This window comes from Megalops cyprinoides, chromosome 21 (genome assembly GCF_013368585.1).
Source record: "Megalops cyprinoides isolate fMegCyp1 chromosome 21, fMegCyp1.pri, whole genome shotgun sequence".
NCBI classification, from domain to species: Eukaryota; Metazoa; Chordata; class Actinopteri; order Elopiformes; family Megalopidae; genus Megalops; species Megalops cyprinoides.
Window position 1 is genome coordinate 21697921 of NC_050603.1, and position 23495 is coordinate 21721415.

The 23495-nt window shown below is 46.7% G+C and overlaps 1 protein-coding gene across 1 annotated transcript; it reads right to left on the reverse strand.

Moving 5' to 3' along the window:
- Positions 1 to 5666: 5666 nt before the first annotated feature.
- ago2 (argonaute RISC catalytic component 2) lies at positions 5667 to 23013 on the reverse strand. Its single transcript, XM_036555568.1, has 20 exons — positions 22797 to 23013; positions 19997 to 20044; positions 15738 to 15918; positions 15327 to 15447; positions 14884 to 15065; positions 13861 to 13997; positions 13583 to 13717; positions 13207 to 13294; positions 12842 to 12989; positions 12391 to 12510; positions 11711 to 11833; positions 11442 to 11575; positions 11135 to 11319; positions 10285 to 10444; positions 10082 to 10172; positions 9507 to 9701; positions 8391 to 8525; positions 7761 to 7862; positions 7456 to 7655; positions 5667 to 6935 (listed from the first exon to the last, which is right to left on the reverse strand). The coding sequence occupies exons 1-20, from the start codon at positions 22819 to 22821 to the stop codon at positions 6827 to 6829; spliced, it is 2619 nt and encodes an 872-aa protein (XP_036411461.1). The 5' UTR covers positions 22822 to 23013; the 3' UTR covers positions 5667 to 6826.
- Positions 23014 to 23495: the final 482 nt, after the last annotated feature.

Sequence of the window (23495 nt, forward strand, 5' to 3'; positions counted from 1 at the left end):
TTGTCTTAAAACTATTAAACTATTTAAAGACCATATTCGTTTCGCTGTTTAGGTATCTCTGGCATTAATTAAAGTTACTGTGTATACATAACGTACATGCAGTTGCATTTAGCTACCATAACACACTGCTTTAATGTATTGACTGGAAGTTTCAGTGTGTCCTTGCTAAACTTAGTCTTTGCAGTGTCATCCTGCAGGTGTAATTGCTTTTTTAAGGAAATCCTGTGTCTAATATTCTTTTGAAACACGACAGTGCTATTCAGATATGTGAAAATCTTTTCAGCATCTATGCAGTGTTTCTTTGGAAATAATAAAGAAAACCTTTGGCTGTTTTTTCCCCGCTTCAGCCAAAATGTGAAGGAACATTAGCCTGTAGGTAGCTAGGTTATCTGTGGATAAAGTCTGCATGAGAATCACATCTTCAGTCTGCTATATTGTAATCACGGTTTGAAATACACATTCAGAAATGTACCTGAGCAATGTATGGGCAGTGAAAAATCTGCTCTGATGGTTGGCCTTCTGCGGTTGTCTGTTCTGCATGTCTGTGTTATTGTTCATATATGATTAATGTAGGCCTATCGTTGTCGTGGTAGCCTTCTAAGTTGTTTGGGATAAGACAACTAGTATGATTAGTGTTATTGTTTCTATGACAGCTCTCACTACTAGTACTACTGCTTACTGCTTGTACTACTAGTAATACTACTAAATGCATTAAGGTTGCGAGGGCAGCAGTGTGGCACAGTGGTAAGGAGCAGGGCTTGAAAAGGTTGCTGGTTCGATTTCCCCGCTGGGGCACTGCTGCTGTACCCTTGGGGTACTGAAAGGTACTTAACCCACAACTGCCTCAATAAACATCTAGGTGTATAAATGGATAATGTAAAAAAAAATAAATAAAAACACTGTAGCCCGTGTAAGTCGCTCTGGATAACAGCGTCTGCTAAATGACAATAATGCAATAATGCAATCTTATAAATCCCAGTCCTTTCTTATTGAAGTCTCCCTGCCACATATATAATATACTGTGATACATCTGTCAGTTCACGTTGAGTAAGTATGTGTGCTGATATAAAATTGAAAATATCCATCCTAACAGTCGGTTTAAAGACTAATTCAAAATGCAGACAAATCCGTATTAGAAGGGAACGGCTGCACAAAAAACATGGTAAAACGCACGACTAACGAGAATCTCAGGCAATCGGATCATGGTCATGCAAGTCAAATGGGTGAAATGTTGCCTTCCTCAACGCTGGCATTCGTTCACATTTAATGCACTCCAACTGGCTAATCACTGTATTCTTACAGAATCACCCCGTTTCTGGCCAAAATTAGGTGTATAATCCAGGATGCTGGCAGACACAGGCTCTGTTCTCAATCTTGACTCCCAAAAATTGGCTTCTCTTACAGACTGTCCAGCTTAGTGTACATGACACTGACATTCAAGACCCAGGTCAAGTACATTCTGCCAGAGACACAGAAACCTCCGCCCTTAAAAACCCCCCAAGAAGGGGAATTTATGACAAACATCTGAAAGGTTTTTTTTGCAGACAGTAAACCTTATTCGTATCCCCCCCACAAAGTACTAGAATGAATGAAGAAAAAAAAACCTGTTTGCTCCGTGTGTAAACCCAACTTAAAGAAAGCTTAATAAGAGCTGGTATTCTCACAACACATATTACTTTATCAGTATTGTCAAGTACAACGTCTAGGTTTGGTTTTCTTCCCCTTCCTTGTGAATCACCACTGAGTGAGAATGAAGGCAGCCCTGGAACAGTGTCTTTCACCTCACTTCCAATAATAACCTGTAGCAGGCTGTGGCGCTCACATGAGACACATTACAGAGGCCTTTCGCCTTGTATTGAACAATCAAGTACTCAGCATTTTCCTCAGCACTGACTCCTCCTACTTTCAATCCTCCACGAATGACCGACCAAGGCTTCAGGAAACTTCACTGATTGGAAAAAATACTCCACTGTAGCCCCGCCCCCAACATCCTGTAATCACCAAATGGCTGCTCCTGTCTTCACTACTCATGAAGCACAGCTCTCTGTAATGCCTGTGACACACTGCATCCATGACCGTGCAAGGTCTACAGAAATTATTTTATTATAGTGCAAATCACAGAGCTGGGGATTTTGTTCAGCATAAATGGCTTTACACATGCTGTACAGATTTGTCAGTCTAAGGTGCTGGTGTGAATCAGAAAAATACTAGCAAGTAGTAACAACAGTTAAGACCACATTAAAAAAAAAAAAAAAAAAATTTAAAAAACTCAAAGGGTATATCGTCTCAACCAAATAAGCATTTTTCAACCACAATTGCTATTGAGTAGATGTGTCACCAGAAAAAAAACACACACATACATATACATATATATTCAAACATGAATAACACATCACACATTAAAAAAATGAAAGAAAAGCCAGGCTGCTGATGTAACCAAATTTTTAAAAAATGATCCCAAAGGCTGGTTTTGACAATTTTAGTGTTCACATCAAAACAGGAATATCACATTCCATTGGATATGTAAACACTTTACATTTACTTTCTGTTAGACTTTGGGCATTTCAAGTGTTTCTGCTCAATACTGAGTGGAAGCAGGTGTTAGAACTGGCAAATGCAGACAGGCGCCACTGGGGAGCTGCAGCTACTTTGGTGAATCCCCTTATTAGTGCCCTTTCCCCCATCTAGTGGTGAAACAAAGGTAATGTTACGACTTTAGGGGAGACGCCCAGTCAGTGGGTAAGTGAGGGACACTACCACTTCAAGGGCTGCAAAGTCACATTCAACAAATACACTGTTTTGTGGTGTTCCAGGTAGTCATGAAGTACACTGGCAACTACAGACCAGGATATGTGTATAACGAAAGTACACATTACACATACAGATGTGATACTCGCCCATTTTAAATAAAAATGTAGTAATACTTCAGTGTTTTGTCAAATTCAAAACAGCCAAATAAAATTACAAAGTGGGGAAAATACTTACGTCCAAATGTATGCTTACAAACCAGATTATATGAACATGACTGCTGAGTATTCAAGGTTTTTGAGCCCAGATATCTTATTTATACCATCACACAATCAATCATTTTCATTACTCATTCTTCGCACAGCTCTGACCGACTTTCATACAATTTTATTTGACGTATCACTTCCACATCTTACAATGATCATTAACTGCTCCGTCAGGCAAAACGACCAAGAGAATGTAAAATTATGGCGGAGACTACAAAAAGAGCCAGCTCCGTTCGCGCGTGTTGAGCCTTACCAGCTAGCGCGGAATGATTCTCCACGTGGGAACAGCACAGGGAAACCAATGCGCGTGACACAGAGCGCATGCACTGTCAAGGCCAACACGTTCAGAATACAAGCGACACAACGTGCAGCTCGATCCTGCTGCTGTCTACATAACGCGCAATTGTGAAGAAATGACCTGTGCTGCAATGTTACCATTAATTTCAACAGGTAACAAGAGGTAGTACACAAAGCCATTTCCACACAATTACACCAGAGCGGCCCTGCTTTTTCAACAGCTGCCACTTCAGCTGATGGAATTCGCCACTCGTCTTCGACGATCCAAAGTGCGTCGGTGTTTAAATATTGTGAGACCAGCGCTGACGAGAACTGGGGGGGGGGGTTTAAGCGAAAATATCAAGTACTTGATTCTAAGAATGCCCATTATACACAATCTGTCAGAGAAAGTAGATCGATTTTTAAACAAACAAGAATAAATACAATGACAAATAAAAAGTTAAAAAGGCCAAGATTGCTTCAACAGGTGAAGCACTTCACAGCCACTTTCAGGGATCGACTTAAGTTTTTTTTTTTTGGTAAATGCGGGGGTCAAATGCAAACTGGGCAAGAAGTGTTAATCTTAGATATCCTTGCTCTGTAAAACTAGCACCCATGATTAAATGTCCAGTTGTGCTTAATTGCTATAGGATGTTAATTTTCCATTAGTACAAGGAAATAGTCTGTCATGTTTAGTTTGGTGATTAATGGTGTGTCTCATACAAAGGATGCACTATGATTTTGTTATAAATATACAAAACAATACAAATGAGAAAAAAACATCTCCACAGCAATAAAGGTGCATACTGTTAAATGCACAGCTCAAAAATGACAATCTACAACACTATGAATCATATAAGTAATTATGAATTCCCCTATGACATTTATATATAGATATTTATATACTGCTAAAATACTTGGCTATAAAACACTGCATAGTTAGAAAAAGCATTACAACCACACTCCCCAATCTAGGTTATTATCCTATGCTAAAAATTTAATGCGAACCAAAAGAAAAAAAAAAACTTACAGTAATTTGTAGTCAAACTTTTTTTCTTTAAAAATTGATTACTTTGGAAGGCTGTATTTGCATTAAAATTGAGGATATACAGAAATGTGGACACACTGCAGCTAAAATGACCCATTTCTACAGTACAACATGGGCCACTGTGTTCATATAGTTGAGTGTACATAATCACTAAGCCTCTCCAGCCCCCCACAGCCATACATCCCAGGATTCTAGACAACCAGAAAAATAAAAAATACTAAAAACCTTTGCATCAGAGCTTGCTTATGATAATTTTGCATGACATAGACCCCTTCTTTGCATTATAGTCATGACATTAAAAAAATAAACTATCCCTGGCTTTAAATTATACCTCAAAATGCGAGTTTTCAGTTATAGTTTTATAGGTTCGTATGCCACAGGACTGTATTAGAGAGCATGCTGCAAAATGAATGGCAATATGTATACGTGTTTAAACTATGAACCATGTATATACACAGTTGAACTAGACAGCTGGTATGGGAGCTTAACAAGGTGCAGAAGATCCTTCTCTCTCTCGCTTAAAGTGCCACTGGATATCGATCCTGCTGAACCCCAAGTCTGCGCCTCAACAAATCACACATTACTACAGCCATCGCCAACTCAGATACAGCAGGCGAATGATACTGTCCGATGCCAAATGAATCAGAATTTACACTAAAATCTCAGGGGTTTGGTTAAAGTTGAGATTTCACCCAGTCTCGGTACAATGAGTCCTCAAAGCTTAAAACAAACGCACAAGTCATCTAAATGCTAATCAATGAAAACAATCAAAACACGAACGAAAACGAAAAGAACTGACAGGGTGGATTGCGTGACACTCGACAAAATTTCATTTCAGGAGCGCTTCTGGAAATTCCGGATTCGCTCCCGTTCACAACAGCGGAGACCCAACCTTAAGACGACGATGGCGGTAAGGTCGGTGGGAGCCAGTCCCGTTTCCACGGCGAACGCAATCCTGGTGGTTCGGCCGACCCACGCACCGAGCGGAGGGGCTAACAACACTTAAACTGTACAGCCCGAATAAACTCAAAGTAGAAAAACAAAAAAGAAAAATAAAAGAAAAAGAAATGACGAACAGATGTGTTAAGTACTTGTAAGTCCTGCAGTACCCATTTGGTCAGTGCTCTTCCCGTTGTTTGGCTGAACAGTTGCGTGGGGGTGAGAAGCACAGCGCTGTGGTGGCAGAGACGCCCTCCCCTCGGTACCCCTCCCCTCCCCTCCCTCTGCAACCCGTGTTTAAAAGGCAGGGATGGAAATAAGCTTTAGGGTTTACATGGCGATTCCAACCGCGCAACCACAGAGACCGCTCAAAAAGCAGTGCTGGGGGGGGGGGGCAGTTTTACGAACGCGTTTCATTTGGTTAGTATTGCTCTGAACTGTCAGTAACGCCAATGTACAAAATGCCCAAAATGTTCATCTTGCATTACCTTCTGAATTTCCTTCATCGACCTTCTGAGAATGACACGGCTGGAAATATTGCTAGTCAATTTAGTAAATATTGTGATGATCTTTCCCCCCCATTATCACCGATTCAGCAAGCTGACCCGAGTCAACCCCCTGTATGTAATTGAATGCGGCGCCTTGGCAGGTGGTTCCTCTGCCACCAAATGAGCGAGCTGATGCAGGGAGCAGCACGCACGCTTTCTGGCTGCTGGAGTGACAGCGTGCGTCACTTGTGAGACGATCCCTTGCCTCAGCAAGACCAGTTTGTGGAAACTTCAATGTCAGTTTTAAAGCAAAGCAAATCTGCGTGTTGCTGGGGCCATGTTTTGGCCAGCGAATTGCCATGCGATGGCAGTTTATTTCCATCCCTGAACATGCAAATGTGTATTTAAAAATATACTTCCCCATGAATGCAAAATCTGAGATGTAAAAAGGTCAAGAACGTGTGTAGCTGTGTGTAAACAAAGTCCTTCGTTTTCTCTGCAAGTACATGTATGGAGAGCTGCAGCAGGAGTAGAAATGCAGTGTGCGCCCCAGTTTGTTTCAAACCAATCTGGTGTAATTGGTCCAGTTAGGTAACACACTGTGCACCTCATACCTCTGAATAAAACACCGCAGCAACACTGCCCCAGTATGAGGTGTAAGTACTCTTTTCATGTCTCACTAATGAAAACGTAATTCCTTTTAAACAGTTGACCTGGTTGAGTAATTGGTTGAATTAAGTACTGGTGGTGCTGAAACAAGCATACATGCAGGGAGAGAGAGAACCAAGGGCTTTTGCTGACAGTTTTGACACCCCTAATCAACTACAGGTAAACTGAGCTGCGTTTCGTTTTGCATGAACCTGCGCGCGTCGTCCCGTTCCACGTACAGTAGGAGGCGAGCCCTGTGTGTGTGTGTGCGGGCGTGTAGGGGGTTGTTTTTCAGGCGAGCGTGAGAATGAACCCGCTGAGAGGAGGGACGCGGTGCGCACGCGCACGCGACCGCGGGGCGGGCCCCCCCCCCCCCACCCGGGCTGGCTCTCACCGCTCCCAGCGCTGGCGGATCAGGCGAAGTACATGGTGCGCAGCGTGTCCTGGTGGATCTGCACCGCTTTGGCCAGGGCCTGCTGGTCCCTCCCGTTACTCTGCCCCGAAGTGTGGCTGCCCTCCGCGCTGCAATGCAGGGAGGAGTTACACTCATTATACACACACACACACACACGCACGCACACGCACACGCACAACCTGGCTAACTGCACCTCCCTCCTGTTACTCGTCTCTGACAGGCTGAGGAAACGGCTTGTGCCACCTCTTTGACCGGCCTGCTGTGCTGATACGATTGTTACATTCTTTTGGCAGGGCTTCTGCATTGCCTCCACCCACAAGTCATTATGTTCAATGAGAGCCGCAGCATACTGTCAGTGCATCTCTCAGCTACGATCCAGGACATCCAGCACCCAATCGGGAATGAAAGGGGGAATTTAAACAGTGCTACTCAAATTTACTTTCTCCTTCTCCGAGCATAGAGAAAATTGCCATCTGTGCCATCTAAAAATATCCCAAACTTTCTGATAACTATTTGTAACAGACCCCCCCCCCCCCCCCAGCTCAGTTCCTCCCGCTTAAAGAACCGACACGCCCCCTTTATGTCACGCTAACTCAGAGCAAACACGGCATGGGGGGTCTCACGTACCTGTCATGCTCCTTGTCCACCAGGTGGTAGCGCGCCCGGAACGCCACCAGGTGGGCGTAGTAGGCGGGCGCGGGGATGGAGACGGAGCGGGTGCAGCGCACGTAGGTGTGGCACAGCTGGTAGGTGAGGACCTGCAGCTCGTCCGAGGTGAAATGGTTGTCGTCCCACAGCACGTGGTAGTGCGAGGGCCGGCTGGTGCCCTGCAGAGGAAACGGCCCGATCAGAGCGACTCTTCCCCTCAGTCCTCATCAGGAAACATCACCAGACCAATCACAGCCGCGCCTGCAGCCTGGCCGAATACTCACTTGAATGCCAGCATGGCTGCACAGGTAGAAGTCAAACTCTGAGGGGTGGGTGATTTTGGTGTCCACCGTGGTGCCGGCTGGGATGTTTCCGCTCTTTCCCACCTTAAAAATGAAACACATCTATAGTTATCGCAATGTTTCAGGATCAACTTACAAATCAATGGTACACCAAAAGACACCATCATGGTTAATACCTACAGCCAATTTCTGTGCCAACTCCCAAACGCTCTTCTTAATTCTGCCTATGCGCAAGTACAACTAAATTACAAGCCTTGTCCTTCAGTAGCTGCAGCTCGGTTTCTTCCCGGAAACAGTCCACTATGCAGAGGAGGCAGACTGAATCCACAAATCAAATACATTGTGGGAAGGAGATCCTTTAATTATCAACCAAACGAGCTGGCTGGTTCCATTAAGGAAATTAAGCTCAATGGCAGATTGTTTCCACACTAAATGATTTTAACCAATAATAAACACAGCTCGTACTTACAATGAGCAAAGAATTATTGACAAAAAAAAAACAAAAAAACTAAACCATGAATAATGCCGTCCTGTGCTTGAAAAGCTGAAGACTCGGACTCCTTCGAGCAACGCTTGCTGTTGAAATTGGCAGGATCTCTGACGGTAGCCTACCCTCTCGTTGCGATCCATGCAGAAGAGCCTGGTGTGGTGGCGTTTCTGCACCACCACGAAGGTGATGCCGGGCTGGTAGTCCTTCTCCAGCTTGATGCAGGCCTCACGGATGGCGAGCAGCTCGTGCTGGAGCACCTGCAGGAGGGGGGTTCGTTCAGTGCCTCGCGGAGAAGAGCGCGACACGCATGCGAAAGGTGATGACCGCAATACGCTCAGGCAGCCGTCTCAAACAGAGGCTATTGCTATGCCCACGCATTAGTGCGCAGGGCATAATAACTCCTCATGCTTGTTATTAATAAAATGTTTAAAACTAGCACTCATTTAGTGCCATGGCAGCTGTGCTTCCGGAAGGGTGGCTGGTATGGAGATTGGGGACAACGCCTTGCGTCTTGATTGGGCGCCAGTCGTTCGTGAGGGAGGGCATTTCTTTTTAAAAAGCCAAAATGGAGGGAAAGCGGGGTGTGATGATGCACCTGGGACCTGCCTGTCCTCCAGAGAAAGCTCACCTACCCCTTTCTTCGCCAAGGTTTTTTTTGTTTTCATGTAAGACTGCTGTGCTTTCAGACAAAATATCACATACAACTGAACTAAGCTTGACAACTAAAAACGCGGAGCTCTTCGCCGGCAGAGCGGCGGTTTGGACTGGCCCAGAAAACTTACGAAGCGACCTGGTGAGGGTAAGTTCCGGTTTCCTTCCAGTTTCGTCATTCCGGGGCAGCTGCCTTTTTGTGTAAACGAAGATCATACCCCTAGCCTAGACCAATCGTGCCCACGACACTATGCACTGTCCACGTGCAGACGTGGAAAATGGGAATTCTCCCTCTTCTCCCTCGCTATGTGCTCGGCGACTTGATTCGCTTTCCCAAACCCTGTTGGCATCGAGATACAGACACCCCAGAGCTACAGACAAGTCAGCAAGAGGTATGACCTCATCCTGTAAACTCTTCCGCTGAAACACATGGAACGCTTTAAACTTCGGTTGCACAACAGAGGTCGCTTTTTACAAACACAGACCAAGTAAATCAGAGCTTTTGTGGGAAAGCTGAGTGAAGCCATCTCACAGGGCGGAGAACACACGCAGCTTTGCGCCCTGGGTGTGCCTGTCGGAGCCCTGACCTGGTTGAACTGGCCCTCGGAGATGCCGTCGCGGTAGTAGATGATGCGCGTGGGCTTGAAGCGGGTGGACTTGTAGAACTGGATCAGCAGCTCGCGCACCATGGTGGCCAGGTCCTGGATGATGTCCTGCCGGTGCTGCTGGACCCGCACCGTGGCGCAGTAGCGGCTGGGGTGGGCGTCCATGCTGCCCACAACCTTGAGAAGACCGGGGAAACGCCCTGTCAAACACGTGGCAGACCTGGACCCCTGAGACCCCTGAGAGCTGCAGGTTCAAATCCGGGGTGGGGTAATGTCACTGAGCCACATGCCTGCCTGTACTGCTGTACTGAAATTTGCAAGGTGTAAGTGAAATTATATATTGTAATTGTGTAGTCTTACTTTCTAAATATACTTACAAATATTCCATGTATACACGATACTCTATAGAAAACCAAACTTCTGTATAATATACTGGAATAGAAAGCATTGATACACAATTTCATGCTGCATGTGTCTCTGACTCAGTTTGCTGTAATGGGTAGAGACACTGTTCTTTTTCAGGATGTTGTCTGGTGATCTGATGGGTGTGGCATTACCGCAGCGATGGAGGGCTTCTTGCCATCTCCCGCAGGAGGGTGGGTTACATCTGCACCGAGGAAGATGACTGGCTGCTGGAACACCAGGGGCCTGGAAACGGGCGAGAGCCACACTGCGTTCACTCACGCATTCGCGCGGCCAGGGTGCCGCGAAGAGCGTGAGACAGGCGCGGCGACTCCTCGGCGACTCCGCCGCGACTCACCTGCCCTGCGGGAGCAGGATGTTGTTGACTCCGCCCAGCTTGACGTTGATCTTCAGGCAGAGGTTGGAGAGGGTCTGGGGCGTGGTCTTCTGCACGTTCTTCACCTGCACGCACTGCGTGGCCATGCCCAGCACCGTGTCGCCCACGCGCTTCACCTCAGCTGGGAGGGGGGAAACGGGACGCCGTCAGCGCCGCCAGCGGTGGAGCCGCCGACCGAGAGAGCTGACTGACTGCCACAGCCTCGGCTGGAGGCTTCCTATACTCAGAGCAGCCCCTTTCACCGAGATGTGGCGTAATGGTTACAGAGCAGGGCTCACAACCTAAAGGTTTCTGGTTCAGTCCCCAGATGGGTCACTGTTGCTGTATACTCGGGCCAACTCCTTAATCTATCCAGCTTTGCAAACGGCCAACGTGTAAAAAGTGAGTTATGCAAGCTGCTCTGGATGTGAACGCCAGCTAAGCAAATGTAATGTAAACGTAACAAACTTCCCAATGCTACTCGCGACATCATTCCAACATCCACAAGGGGGGGGGATACGTATAACAGTACCATCATACGCTTTCTAAACGTGTCTCTCGGACAAACTATTCTCCATATACTCCGACAGAATAACTACTAGCTACCAACAAACTGCTATCAGTGCATGCACCGTTTATAAAAACTTCACTTTTCAGTAGCAGTGTGGAGTGACAAAAAGCAAATACTTGCTGACCCACATTTGAGCAAGTAGCAGGACTCATAAAACATGAGCCAAGCAGATGTGTGCAGGCAGGATGAGTGTTTGGCGGGAAAGAGAGAAAAAGAGAGAGGGAGGGAGAGAGAGAGACAGAGGGGGAGAGGGCGACCCACCATAGACAGGCGTCTTCCCGGGCAGAATGACCACCACCAGCTGCAGGCCCTGGTAGGTGTACTTGAGGTGCTTGAACATGGGCTCCACGCTGTCGGCCCCCTGGGCGTACTTGCAGAAGCAGGGCTGGCCCTGGATGGGCATCCCCGCGTCGCGCGAGATCTTCCTCAGCTGGTCTGTGAACGCCCTGCCAATCGAGTCAAAGGCGCCTTAGCAGAGCTAATGACAGCTCAAGAGTGACGGAGGGACGCTCCCGGGAAAGAGGGTCCCAGGAGCGCCGCGCGGGACAGCGGGGAGGGGCGCACTCACTTGAGCAGGAGCTCGGTGCACTGCCGCTGGGGCGCGAAGCAGGCGATGGCCCACACTTTGATCTCGATGCCGGTGTGGAACTGCTTGTTCCTCATGTCCCACACGCCTTGGATTGGAGTCGCTATCGCCTTGTTCTGCGGGAGGGAGGGGGGAGGGAGCAACAGCCGCATGAGACGCCACGCTGGGACGCAGCCAGGGCATCTGGTTTAGAGCGGCGGGGTTCACGCGGGGACAGGAGCTCCGCGGTGATCGGGCTGGCGGGCGCTTACCCGGCCGCCGTACAGGATGGACGGCGCTTGAAGAACGCGCCCGTTCACTTCCGTCATCTCGTCCCTCACCATGATGCCAAATTCCCGAACGTAAGGATCAGTGTTAAAGTTGGCACTTCTCATCTGGAAAGCACACGTTGAAATTCATAGGGAACAATGTACCAAGAGAATAACATTCACTCTCGCTAGTTTTATTTTTCTGGGGCGTCTGCGTGGAATAATGGTAAGGAACACTACAAGGTGCTTAACCTGAAACACCTCAGTAAATAACGGGCTGTAAAAATGGATAACGTTTTAAGCCTGTAGACTATCCAAGTCGCTCTGGATAAGTGCATCTGCTAAGCAACTGTGACATAATGCAGCTGCCAACAAAAAGAGACATCAATAAAAAGATACAGGCTTGCCTCATCATACCTTTGTAAGCAAAGTCACAAACTCTTGCACTGTAATATGTAGCAAACCACACCCTGACAATCGCACTGCTTACTTCAAAACATTGGGCTCTCTTCAATTCAAAGCAAATGTAGATTGTGGTGCAAGAGTGTAGCTAACCAGTTAACCTGCACCTCCTTAGCACTGTTAATGCCATATACACTCTGCCCCACAACAGTGGAGCCCATGATCCTATATGCTTATGCTGAGGCTTGACTGGCTGAGGGCTAACATGCCCGCACGCTCACCAGTTTGCTGATCTCATCCTGCCGGTCAGGTGCAGACCTGGCTGTGGCACGAATCATAGTGGAGGTCTGATTGTCCGTCAGCTTCTTTATACACCGCTGCCCCGCCACGATGTTGCAAACCTGCAGTTTACAGGCGATACGCACGGGGACAATCACCACCGTTTACATGCAGGCAATCATCAGAATACTTCAGAAATCAAACATGTGTCGGGATTATATATATTCCAAAAAACATAAAAAGATCATGTAGATCGTCTTTGCTAATGCCTGTTAGCAGCGACACAGGCAGTAACCGACTAAGTAAAGCACAGTAGAAACAAGTGCATCGCAGCGCACATCTATGCAGAGAGAAGGTGACATCCTGACTATTAGAGCTTCACCGCTGCAGGGGAAGCTGAAGGAGGCTCGGCTGCAGAAACCTCATGCTCAGAGAGGCAGCAGCAGGACTGACCTCCAGGGGAAGGTAGGTGTGCTTCTGCTCCTGGCCGACCTGTAAACAGGGAAGGTGGGGGTAGCGCAGCACCAGCTTGTACTTATCCTTGAAGTACTGGGCCACCGTGCACTCGATGGTCTGCCCGTTCTCCTGCTGCAGGGGGAACCTGGGGGGAGCGGACAGGAGGAAATGAGATAAATGAGCTAAACGGCAAGCTTCGGCAAGGTGGCACACCCCCAGCCCTGGCTCTCAGCTCCAGGGAACGGCACCAAGGCGGCATACGCTGGACCGGCGCTCCTCTCTCGCCGCACGCGGTACCTTCCAGGTGGTTCTGCTGTGTGCGACTGCGCTCAGAGTGCCTGCAGGGAGGGGCGGGCTCTTACGTTTGGTGGCTGGCCGGTCTCCGCGTCACGTTGCACACTCTATACTTCCTCTTCATCTGGCCGCAGTGTGTGATCTCCACCTTCAGACCTGTTGCCACCGCGGGGGAAAACAGAAAGCCACCTTATCACACCGCTTCACCCGCCAAGCAGCTCTTCTCTTACCCGTCACGCCCCTACCGCTGCGGTTCAGTAAGAGTCTTAGAAACCTACACATAATTCTCTACTGTTCTGTTGCAAGTGCTGCTTTAATGCTGGCTCCTACAAATGCACAGCAAGATACCGTAAGCACCCTGAGAGCGAGAGCTAGTTTGAGAGGGATCATCCTCACAGTAGGCGAGACACACAAAGCAAAGTGCTGCAGGGAAACGGGGCTCACCTTTAATCTCCTTGGTGAACTTGACTCTCTGGGAATCGGTTAAGGGCTTCTGTTGTTCCTCTATGCTTTTGAAATCCAAAACCTCGCACATGAACTCGATCACGGGCTGGGCCTTGTAGAACGCGGTGGCCGATACTGCGCGTTAACGAGAAAAGAAAACGTGTCGTTGAAAACAGACCGTCCTGCCATCTCCGGAGGAAACCCCCCCCCCGAAAAGCAGCCGCGTAGAGTTACGGTTATGCTGTGTGCGGAGAGCACGGCACGCGCACGGCGCTTACCGTCGATGTTCAGCATCATTTTCCATAGCGACGGTCTGACGGACTGGTGGAAACCAAACCAGACCTCCCTACCCCCACCCAGGGGGTTGGAACAGCCTTCTGAGGGAGTGAAGAAGGATCGGCCTACGGGGGTGTACCTGGGGAAAAGGGGAGGGTGCAGAGGATTAGCATTCTACAGCCAAGACACTTCTGAACACATCCAAGGCTGCTCTGAAACCAATATCCTTACGACATCTATCAAGCTTGCAGAAATCAAAGCCAGAAACAATTGCTGACAACGTGTAAATCTGTCAAATCAGAACCTGAAACCCTCCTAACCTCTGTGGTCATGATCTGTAATATGATCCTACACTGCCCTCTAGTGGTACATGGCGAAATTTCCCAATTCAACAGGTCGGATGATTCACTTGGAAAATAAACGCTGTGCTCTTGAGCTACTTGCCTACTACTCGACCGCTCTATGAATATAGCCAGATAGGATTTGCTGTTACAGCGGCACGCTAAAACTCATTTTAATAATTTAATTCCCGAGGCATTTTCTGCATTCCATCCAGAGCGGATTCAATTTCCTCCACACTCACTCTCCGCACACAAAGCACGTTATGACACACACAGGACAAACATTAATATTCAAGTAGCGTGTTTGCACTTCAGTAAAGCAATGACAACTTTTCACGCTCCTTGGGAGTGGAGGGTGTTCATAACCTCAACTCAAACACTCATTCATAACTTCATAAACTCCCTGGTGAGTGACTGTTACAGTGAAGAGTAGCACGCATTTAGCAGCACTAGAATTGCTGTTTTGTTTCTTTTCGGCACACTCAGAGCTACTTTGTTTCTTGGCTTGACACAGCTGTGCAGTTTCCCATTCCAGCAGAGATGCTTGGTTAACCAGCCGCAATGCCAGCGTGGTGCCCGAGTCTCCCGACGTTAACGGCCGGAGAACAAAATGCCGATTGACTGGCTGCTGTGTGCAGGCGCTGCGCGCATGCCGACCGCAGGCTCCGAGCGGGGGAGGCTTACCTCATAGAGGGCAAATGTCTCATCACCACATCCAGGGCCTGGATCGTTTCGAAGGGGATGTTTGGCAGCCGTCCGGAGAGGGCCTCGTGCAGCGCCTGCAGGCTGACGCAGGACACCCACTTTATTGCCACCTTGAAGCTCCTGTCCTTCCCCTCCCCCGGGATGGTCACTTCCAGCTCTACCTGCGGGACGGGAACCGGTGCAAATTTACCAGCTTTCCCCGGCTGAGTGTTACCTCTCAACACCTTCAAAACCCCCCACTCCCCCATCCTTCCCGTTTGGAGCTCTGAAAATAAGCTTGGGGAGAGATGAAAAAGACAGAGGGTGCGTTAAGCAGAGGTTTGATGTAACGTGCAGAAACCTGAGGAGCTGAGAAAAGCAGAGCAGTGTAGCACCCCCTACTAGCAGTGGCCAGGCTGTGCAGAGTAGTCAGAGCTCCTTACTTTTTCTCTTCCTATTGGCAGGGGCATGGCTGTGTAGAGGTTCTTCCTTCCATCGTAAACTGGCTTTCTATCCCCGAAGATCTGCGTTTTAAAGTGCTGGACCATGTGCTCTACAATTTCTCTGTCAAAGGCAGGAAGAAGAAAACCCCAATATCATCAGATTTAGAGAGAAAACATTCATACACACTTAGTCCACCAATATACTAACGTGTATTTAATTTAGTTTTTGACCAATTAAACTTACTGACAATAAACTTATTACTAAACTAACTTACTGACATGGCTCAAAGCGCTACCTTCAGATCATTACATCAAAACGCAACGTCAATGCATGAGAAGTGCAAAAGAGAAAGTACCTTTTCTTGATGAAAAAAGGGGAACAAAATTGCCCAAACAGCTGAGTAATCTTACCTGTTGACTCTCCTCGGACACTTCTCGGGCTTGATGTCGATGTCGTAATGGTACACCTCGAGCTTTGGGATCTCCATCTCGAAGAAGTTGGCCTGCAGTTTGATTGTCCTGCCCATGGTGCCAAAATCCGGCCTCTGTGGGGGTTTGAATACATACTCCGGCACCGGAGGAGAGGGGGGGTCTGGAGGACAAAGGGATAAAAAAATAAAAAATAAAAAAAAGAAACGGTAAAATACCCAATTACGGGGAGATTCAAATTTTTCAATAACCTGAAACTTAAGCTGCAACTTAGCCTGAAACTTAAGCTGGGGTGTAACACTGTGTTCCTCTAAAACCCGCAGGTGTGAAGTCTTTCCTTCTGCACTCCCACGTTACTGCTTCATTTCCCAAGCAGACTGACGGTGCATGGATGAGTGTGACCCTGCTCTCCGGGAGGCGCTAACGGCGCGCTATCTGCTAAGCTCGCGGTCTGAGCCACCCGCAGCACTAGGGCGTGAGCCCCTCTCTCTGCGGCGCAGGCCCGGCGGCAGCGGGGGAGAAGGCCTGGCCCTCTTATCTCTCCCCCTCAGCTTTCGGCTGCGTCCACACACCTCCCCCCGGCGGCGCTCTGCTCCGCAGCACACCCACGTCACTCTTCCTCTGATAACCGCGCCTCTCGCAACCGTCCGCCTCCCCCCCTCCCTCCCCCCCGCGCTGTATTGTTCCTGGTGGGTGTGTGCGTGGCAACAGCCAGGCGCGGGAGGTTCGACTGAGCAAAGCGACAGCTCTATCGACCGCGCTGAAACCCAGCTTCTGGCGAGACGGTTCCGAGTTCAAAGTGTGATGGAGTCTACGTTGCAAGAGCGGGGATAAGAGCCTTATAGAATCTCATGTTTTACGCAAGAGGCAAAATGACAGCGATCGCAATGTCGTATGTGAAAATGAAAGCAAAGAAAAGTGTTTCACTTTGACATCTCGGGCATTATGAACGCCATGTTTGATACGAGCTCAGTATGTCCGTTCGAACACTTTCTCTGTGGTTCATTTTCTAACATTTACAAAGCCTTCCCAGAACATCAAGGCCAAATTATACATGATTACTACACTATCATTAGACAAAAAAGAATTTTTCAGACAGCCGTGTGGTGCCCCAAAAATCAGTTAAAAAAATCAGTTAAAAAAATCAGTATATTGCTCATTTGGTGTGCATTTGATCAGTCTATTTCTAATATAATAACAGCAGCCGAAGGAATGGACTCAACCCTTTTTATTAATGTAAAGCTGCAGAGTTTTATCATTCTGATACTTCGCAAGTCTGATTCACTACTGCAAGGGTAGACGATTCCAATCCTTGGAGTCCTATTACTGGCCACGCGGGCCCAACAGCTTTAAATAAGCGTCTAAATCTCATCTAAAATTAGACAATACGACTGACTGGTAAAACAAGGACTTCTACTACTGCAAAATCTATTTTCTGATCATTTTCCATGTGGGAATAAGAAGAGGCAGCAGCCAGTATATTTCTACACCATTTCAAACAGGAGGTGAGAATATACACAAAGGTGCAGGTTACACAGAGCTGGCATCTGCACAAAAGCCTCACGCCACAATCAGACCATTTCCTCAATGGCAGATACATAGAATTACACAGTATGCTGCGGTACATTCGTCTGTGCATGTTGGAATGCACTGGCAATCTGGTGCCGTCCTGAGCCTAAAGTACCAGGTGAGCAGGCAGCTCTGGCACTGTGCGTTAATTAATGAGATTAAAATGGACAGTTGTGGGAGTGGCACATGGACTTTCACTCCTTTTTGGGGAAAGAGTGTTTCTTTAGAGGGGGCGGAGCAATGGAATGCACACGCTGTAGTCCAGTAACTAAACGGGTTAAGTCAACAGCGCAGCAGCAGCATAACCGTGCAAAGGACAAGACATTAAACACAGGCAGAGAGAACAGGAGGAGTTCAGCTCACATTGGGCTTTATTAGCAGAGAGAAAGATGACTCTGAAAATGCTTCTTTTACACATGCCCTCGCCAGAGTAGAACTCCCACAGAGGGCCAGTGATCATTTCAAAGGCATAACTGAGGCTGACGCCAGACCTGGCTCCAGTCAGAAGAACGCAAAGGCCACGCAAAGAATTCGGGTCTAATTTTCTCATGACTTTCTCTGGAAATATAACAGCACTTAGACTGATCCACATATCAGGACTTCCACTTGCTCACACTGGAGGGTTTCTGATGGCTTTAAAGTGCTCCAAAAAGCAAGCGTCGATGCAAGAGGCGGGGCGGTGTCATTAGCAACGCCACGTGAGAGGCAGGCCGCTGCGCTGACCTTCGCCTGCATCTTTACCATCGCACCTGCATGACACAGAATGACCGCACTGTGAGTCATTGCATGATGTCTGTGGGCCAAATCGTAATTTGTTTGAAATGTCACTTGATATGGTGACAGCCCCTATGATATCGATGGGCTGTTTCTCCTTTCCGCTGCCACAAGCAGCTGGGCAGTGACTGCGGACATCATGTCAAGGGGCATTTCGTCAGACTAAACACGCGCTCTCAAAACGTCACGAGGCATATATGATGCACTCATTACAGATGACTTTCTCTGAATGTACGTGTACACTTGAATTATGATGCAAAAGATTCTGAAGCAGTGGTGGCAGCCTGGGGGCAGGGCAGTAAGGGTCTGATTTTCGCAGCCACTGTTCCTGGAGGTGTAGTGGGGCCGTTGCCAAGGGTGAAACCCGGCAAGCCTCAAAAGAAGCCACCCACATGGTGGCAGCTGGGACTATGACTGAGCACTGCAGATGCCACCGCTTGGCATGGGCACCCAGTTACACGATGACAGGAAGCATGCCTGCATGTACCATGAGGAGCTACACACCTGTTCAGAGTGACCAGCTTGGAGCATATAAACTGAAGTAAGGGAAACGCAAGCAGAATGAAATTAGCAGCACAACACAGACTATAACTTCCACCTCAAAATGCACACACCAAGTCAAATTAACTCAAGATGGGAGGAAAAGAAATTTTGAAGTGCAATACAATAATGCCCACCACCCAGAGATTCAACTTCCAGGGACACAACCTCAAAACCTACAAAAGCACCTGAAATGCACACAAAACAGGTCTCATGTCTACAGGATCGTTTTAGATAATGACAAACCAAGCAACCAAACAAAAAGCACTGCTGGTAAACATTTTTCTTCTGCTTTAGCTTTCTAAGTTGCTGCTGCTGATCTTGTAGTTTTTCCACACTGATCTCACAAACAAATGGTCTGTCTTTGTTCACTTAAGTACTGAAAGCTGCAAGAAAGTTGGTTTACAATTTAAATGCAGCGTGACTACACTGAAACAACTTTGTCCAATATAGCCTTCGACTAGCTGTCACTAGGCTAATTTGCCAGTTACCAGAGAGCGTGTGTTCCTGGGTATTTCAGCATAAATCACTCCTGACTGTCCATTAACAGCTGCTGTTGAATGAGTAAATTACTTATGAAAATCTTAATTAGAAATGTGACCTTGTGCAGTCATAAAATCAATACCCTTTAAAAATAAATAAATAAAACACTACTTTGACTTTGGTATCAGTGAATTATTACAAAGAAATACAAAAAACATTAAGCAATACTTCAATATATTAATATACACAAATACTTTAACATTTTTAATATTTATGTTCCAAATCTTACTGAAAAATATTGTAATGCACCAGGGAATGCAAAAAGCTTTACAGTGACACCATAATCACACAAATGTACAATGTAAGAAACGCTTTGCACACTTAAACATTTGAATTACAAAAAAAGAGGGGTGAGTTGAACAAACACAGCTTGCGTGACCATATTAGTCATTTATGGGGATCATGTCAGAAAACATGTTACTTTCAGATAAAATGACCCAAAAACTATTTTATCAGCTACACTCTTCTGCCACGCACACGTCTTAGGTTAACCTCCCAGTGTACGGAACTTAAAGACGTTACACAGTGATTCAGCTGAGCAACCGCAACATAAACGAGCAATGGGTCTTTCCTCTTTAAAGTGACACATCAGGGCACTGCTCTGTCATGTCCTCTCCTAACCCACTGTGTCGATTTTTCTTGTGTGCTTTTGGCTGCATTCATTTACAGCTAGCGTCTGTATGCTGATCTCAGTCTGCCCAAGCAGTGTTTGGTGTATGACGCTGATGGCAAAATGCAGCAGCTGCTACTTGTGGGTATGGCAGGCTGTCGCAGTGTTCTACTTAACTACTGGTGTTTATGGCAGGAGCGCTTACCAGAACCAACTGACCCGGTGGAGTGGGGCCCCTCACACATCTCAGCAGCTATAGAAGACAAAATCACAATTTTATTTTTCTTTCAGCAGGTCTCTAACCAGTCAGGGGGAGAAGGCTGGGTTTTACTGAGTCACCAGCCAACAGTTACAATCATTAATACAGATACAAGGGACAGTTGGGAGGCAACAATAAATGACAGCTTAAACCCAGCTAGTACTCTGCAGGAGCAGTTAACGAGTTCAGCGTGAGTGCCAAGGTCTCGGCTCATTACTATAGACACAATGTAGTTCAAGTGTCTGCCTTATCAGAAAGTGCTGGACAGAGAAAACTAAGGAAGACAAGAACAGGAGTGCTTATGTGATCCATGTGCAGCAACCCCACCACACCAAACAATGAAAGCAAACTGAGCAGACAGAAGAAGCCAGGAGGCTTGGTAGATCTGAGAGGTGATTTTCTATGCCCTGGAGTTGTGCTCTGTAATTAAGGTACCTCAGGGCAAGCTAGGGAGACAATAGAAAACTCCATAATGGTGGCGGTAATCATAGCCGCATCCTCGGTGGTGACACGCACGACACTCCCAGATTTAAAAATGTGTGTGGTACGCCATCCCTGACTCCAAGAGAACCGCAGCAGTGGACTTCAGTGGCGCAATAGTTACGTGAGCAGCTGATGTTCTGAAGGCAAACCACGTGTTCTTGGCTAAAGAGCTTTTGCATGTATGTCACCGCTGACAAGCTAGCACAGCGTGGGGGAAAATGGATGTGTTAGTGTGAAATTCCCTACATTTCAATTTCCCAAAGCAGGACACGCCATGCTTCATCACCTCCGACACAGAGCTAGGCCCAGCTGAAGATAGCCGCAAGTCTGAGGGATATACCTCTCCGGGAGGTACTGCAGGCAATACAGGGTAATGCCCTTATCAATATCGCCAAGCAACAGGCTGACTAACCACACCTAAAACCACTTGCCCTAATAAAGACAAGGCGGTGGTTCCTCCACCAGAACGCAGAACACAGTATACCTCAAAACAACTCTTTCACATGTCATTTAGCAGAATACAATTTGAACTTTAAAATGTGTTCAACTTATCATTGTAATTCAAGTCAATAGGCACAGTGGGCAATTAATGCTTTGAAAACAGACCGTGTTGTACTTGAATTTTGATTTACTCTGCAGGACTAATTTATGACAGAAGGAAGTGTGCAAAGATGGACAGATAGACATTACTTCAGCAACACTTACCACAGAGATTAAGCCTTAAGGCCAAAGTTTTTTTAATTACATTATTTTCATTTAGCAGATGCTCTTATCCAAAGTGACTTGCATACAACAGGTTACAATTTTATCCATTTATACAGCTGGATATTTACTGAGGCAGTTCTGGGTTAAGTACCTTGCCCGAGGGTACACCAGCAGCGCCCCATCTTTTGGTTGTGAGCCCTTCTCCTTACCTCTACGCCACACTGCTGCCGTTTTAACAGACAAATGCAAAATCATATTTATTCTTCACACACGAGAATATTCTACTACATGGATCTGTACTAACATAAGACTTTACCCAAGGAGAATGTACCTCTGCACAGTTAACACTAAGGTCAGTTGCTTGTGGTCCCAACTAAAATAAGGGATGTTTTATCTGCTAACGAACAGGTGGGCAAACCACAAATGAATAATTTCCATGGCTTCTTCTGAAATACCCATGAGTTGCCACCTTTTTTTGTTTTTAGCACGTTGTTAAATTCCTCACAGAAAACAGTGTCTTAATGTATGTATAACGTAGGCCTACACAACCTGGATAAAAATGGAAAACCTGGTAACAGCCCAATTTACAGTATCTTAACGTATGGATATACCAATTAGCCAAAAGTTATAACTTTCAAACAATTAACAAGAAAATAACAAATCCTTTAACTGATACTCCGACGATAGCAACACTAATACATATTTTATTGCGAGCAGCATCCCTCCTGAAACGTCGGCAACTTTGCTAGCGAGTTTGCGAAGTTATTTCACGTTAATTAACATTCAAGGTAGCCATCCTATTACTTAGCTTGTTGTCTAACTTAGCTAGCGTCAGTTTAGCTTGCCAGGTGACAGGGAATATTATTCAATATTTGCAATGCATCGAATAAGTTTAATAAGTTCGGTTAGGAGTACTCACTTGATACTACCACCGAACAGAGACAATTGCAAGTTAGCTAGTTAGCAAACTAAACACTTTCCTCAAACACTTAGCAAGCTATCAAGCTAACGTAAGCGAGCTAAACTGTGAAGCCCTCCAACCTTAACTAGCCAGCTGGCTGTCGCTTTACGTGAGAGCTCGGGAAGTAAGGAGTGTGACATATCAGACAAGAAATAAGTCGGGATGTAACCTGTTTTGGATATCATGTGTCGTTTTAAACTGGCAGACAACGCCAGATCTCAAAAGCGTCGAAACAGGAGCAGCCAGCAAGTTGCCCGGATACGTTGCTAGCTAGTTAGCCAGCCACAGAGCTAACTAAGTAGCTAAGCGCCTCACAGCTATGCTAGTTAGCTAGCCAACGTTCGCTGGCTACAATAGAAAGCCAGGTCAACACAGGCTAGCTAGCTAATAACAACCTGGGCCGGCAAAACCTCGCAAAGGTTAAACGGAAAACTAAACATACACCGAGCGAGAATACGAACAAAAACAAAGACTAGTGCAAACAAATGAACCGCGCTGCCTTTAATACGTTAAGCGGACCTCCAGCTGAAATACCAAAACAAGCTAGCGTGAGCTGCCTACCGTTAGCCTGCTAGCCTGCTAACTGAAATGACTTACCACCAGCTGCTCCGCTGGAATACATTTTTTCGCCGTTTTCCTGCTTCCACTGTAACAGTCGTAGCTACCGATGTTCCACTTTGATTATATTATTTCCCTAGAGTACATACAGCGAAGGCAAAATTTACACCAAATAATTTAGGTAGAGAGGGAATGGAAGGTTTGAAAGAAGCACTAAATTACAGCACCGCGGGAGCTTTTCCGTCCCCGTCCCCCATCCCCCAACATACACGCGCACCGAGTTTATGCACGCGCGTAGTTTGTGCGCGAGGCGTAACAGCCTCTGCGTGACGTCACCCGACAGTCCCGCTCAGCTTCCCTCCGTGTTTACACCCTCTAAGAGCGCCGAATTCAACATATATCACCGTCGTTCACCGAGACCATTAATAGGCAATTCGTTTGAATTCTACAATTAGTGTATACGCGCCGAATAAAATTGCACGGATATTCAATCGTCTATTTGTGGAGTTTTATTAGAATCATTTTGTATGAGGAATCACTGAGTAGGCCTCCATAAGTACGTCATTTCCGGGGGCACGTGCTCGCCGCTGAAGGTTCATATTTTCCTAACCAAAGTAGACGAGAAGGCGTCGGAAGTTCCATAGATTATCAGACGGATCAGTGACTGAAATGCTAAATTGTGAATATGTTATGGCTGATAACGGTTTCTGTTGTATGTTTGCCTTTTGGTATATGAAA

Excerpts from the sequence above, each read along its gene's own strand:
- ago2 (XM_036555568.1), bottom strand. The coding sequence starts at position 22,821 with ATGTATTCCAGCGGAGCAGCTGGTG. Across the intron at positions 20,045-22,796 it reads TTCCAGCGGAGCAGCTGGTG|CTGCTGAGATGTGTGAGGGG; the intron begins GTAAGTCATTTC and ends TGTCTTCTATAG. Across the intron at positions 11,320-11,441 it reads TGCACCGAGCTCCTGCTCAA|GGCGTTCACAGACCAGCTGA; the intron begins GTGAGTGCGCCC and ends CTCGATTGGCAG.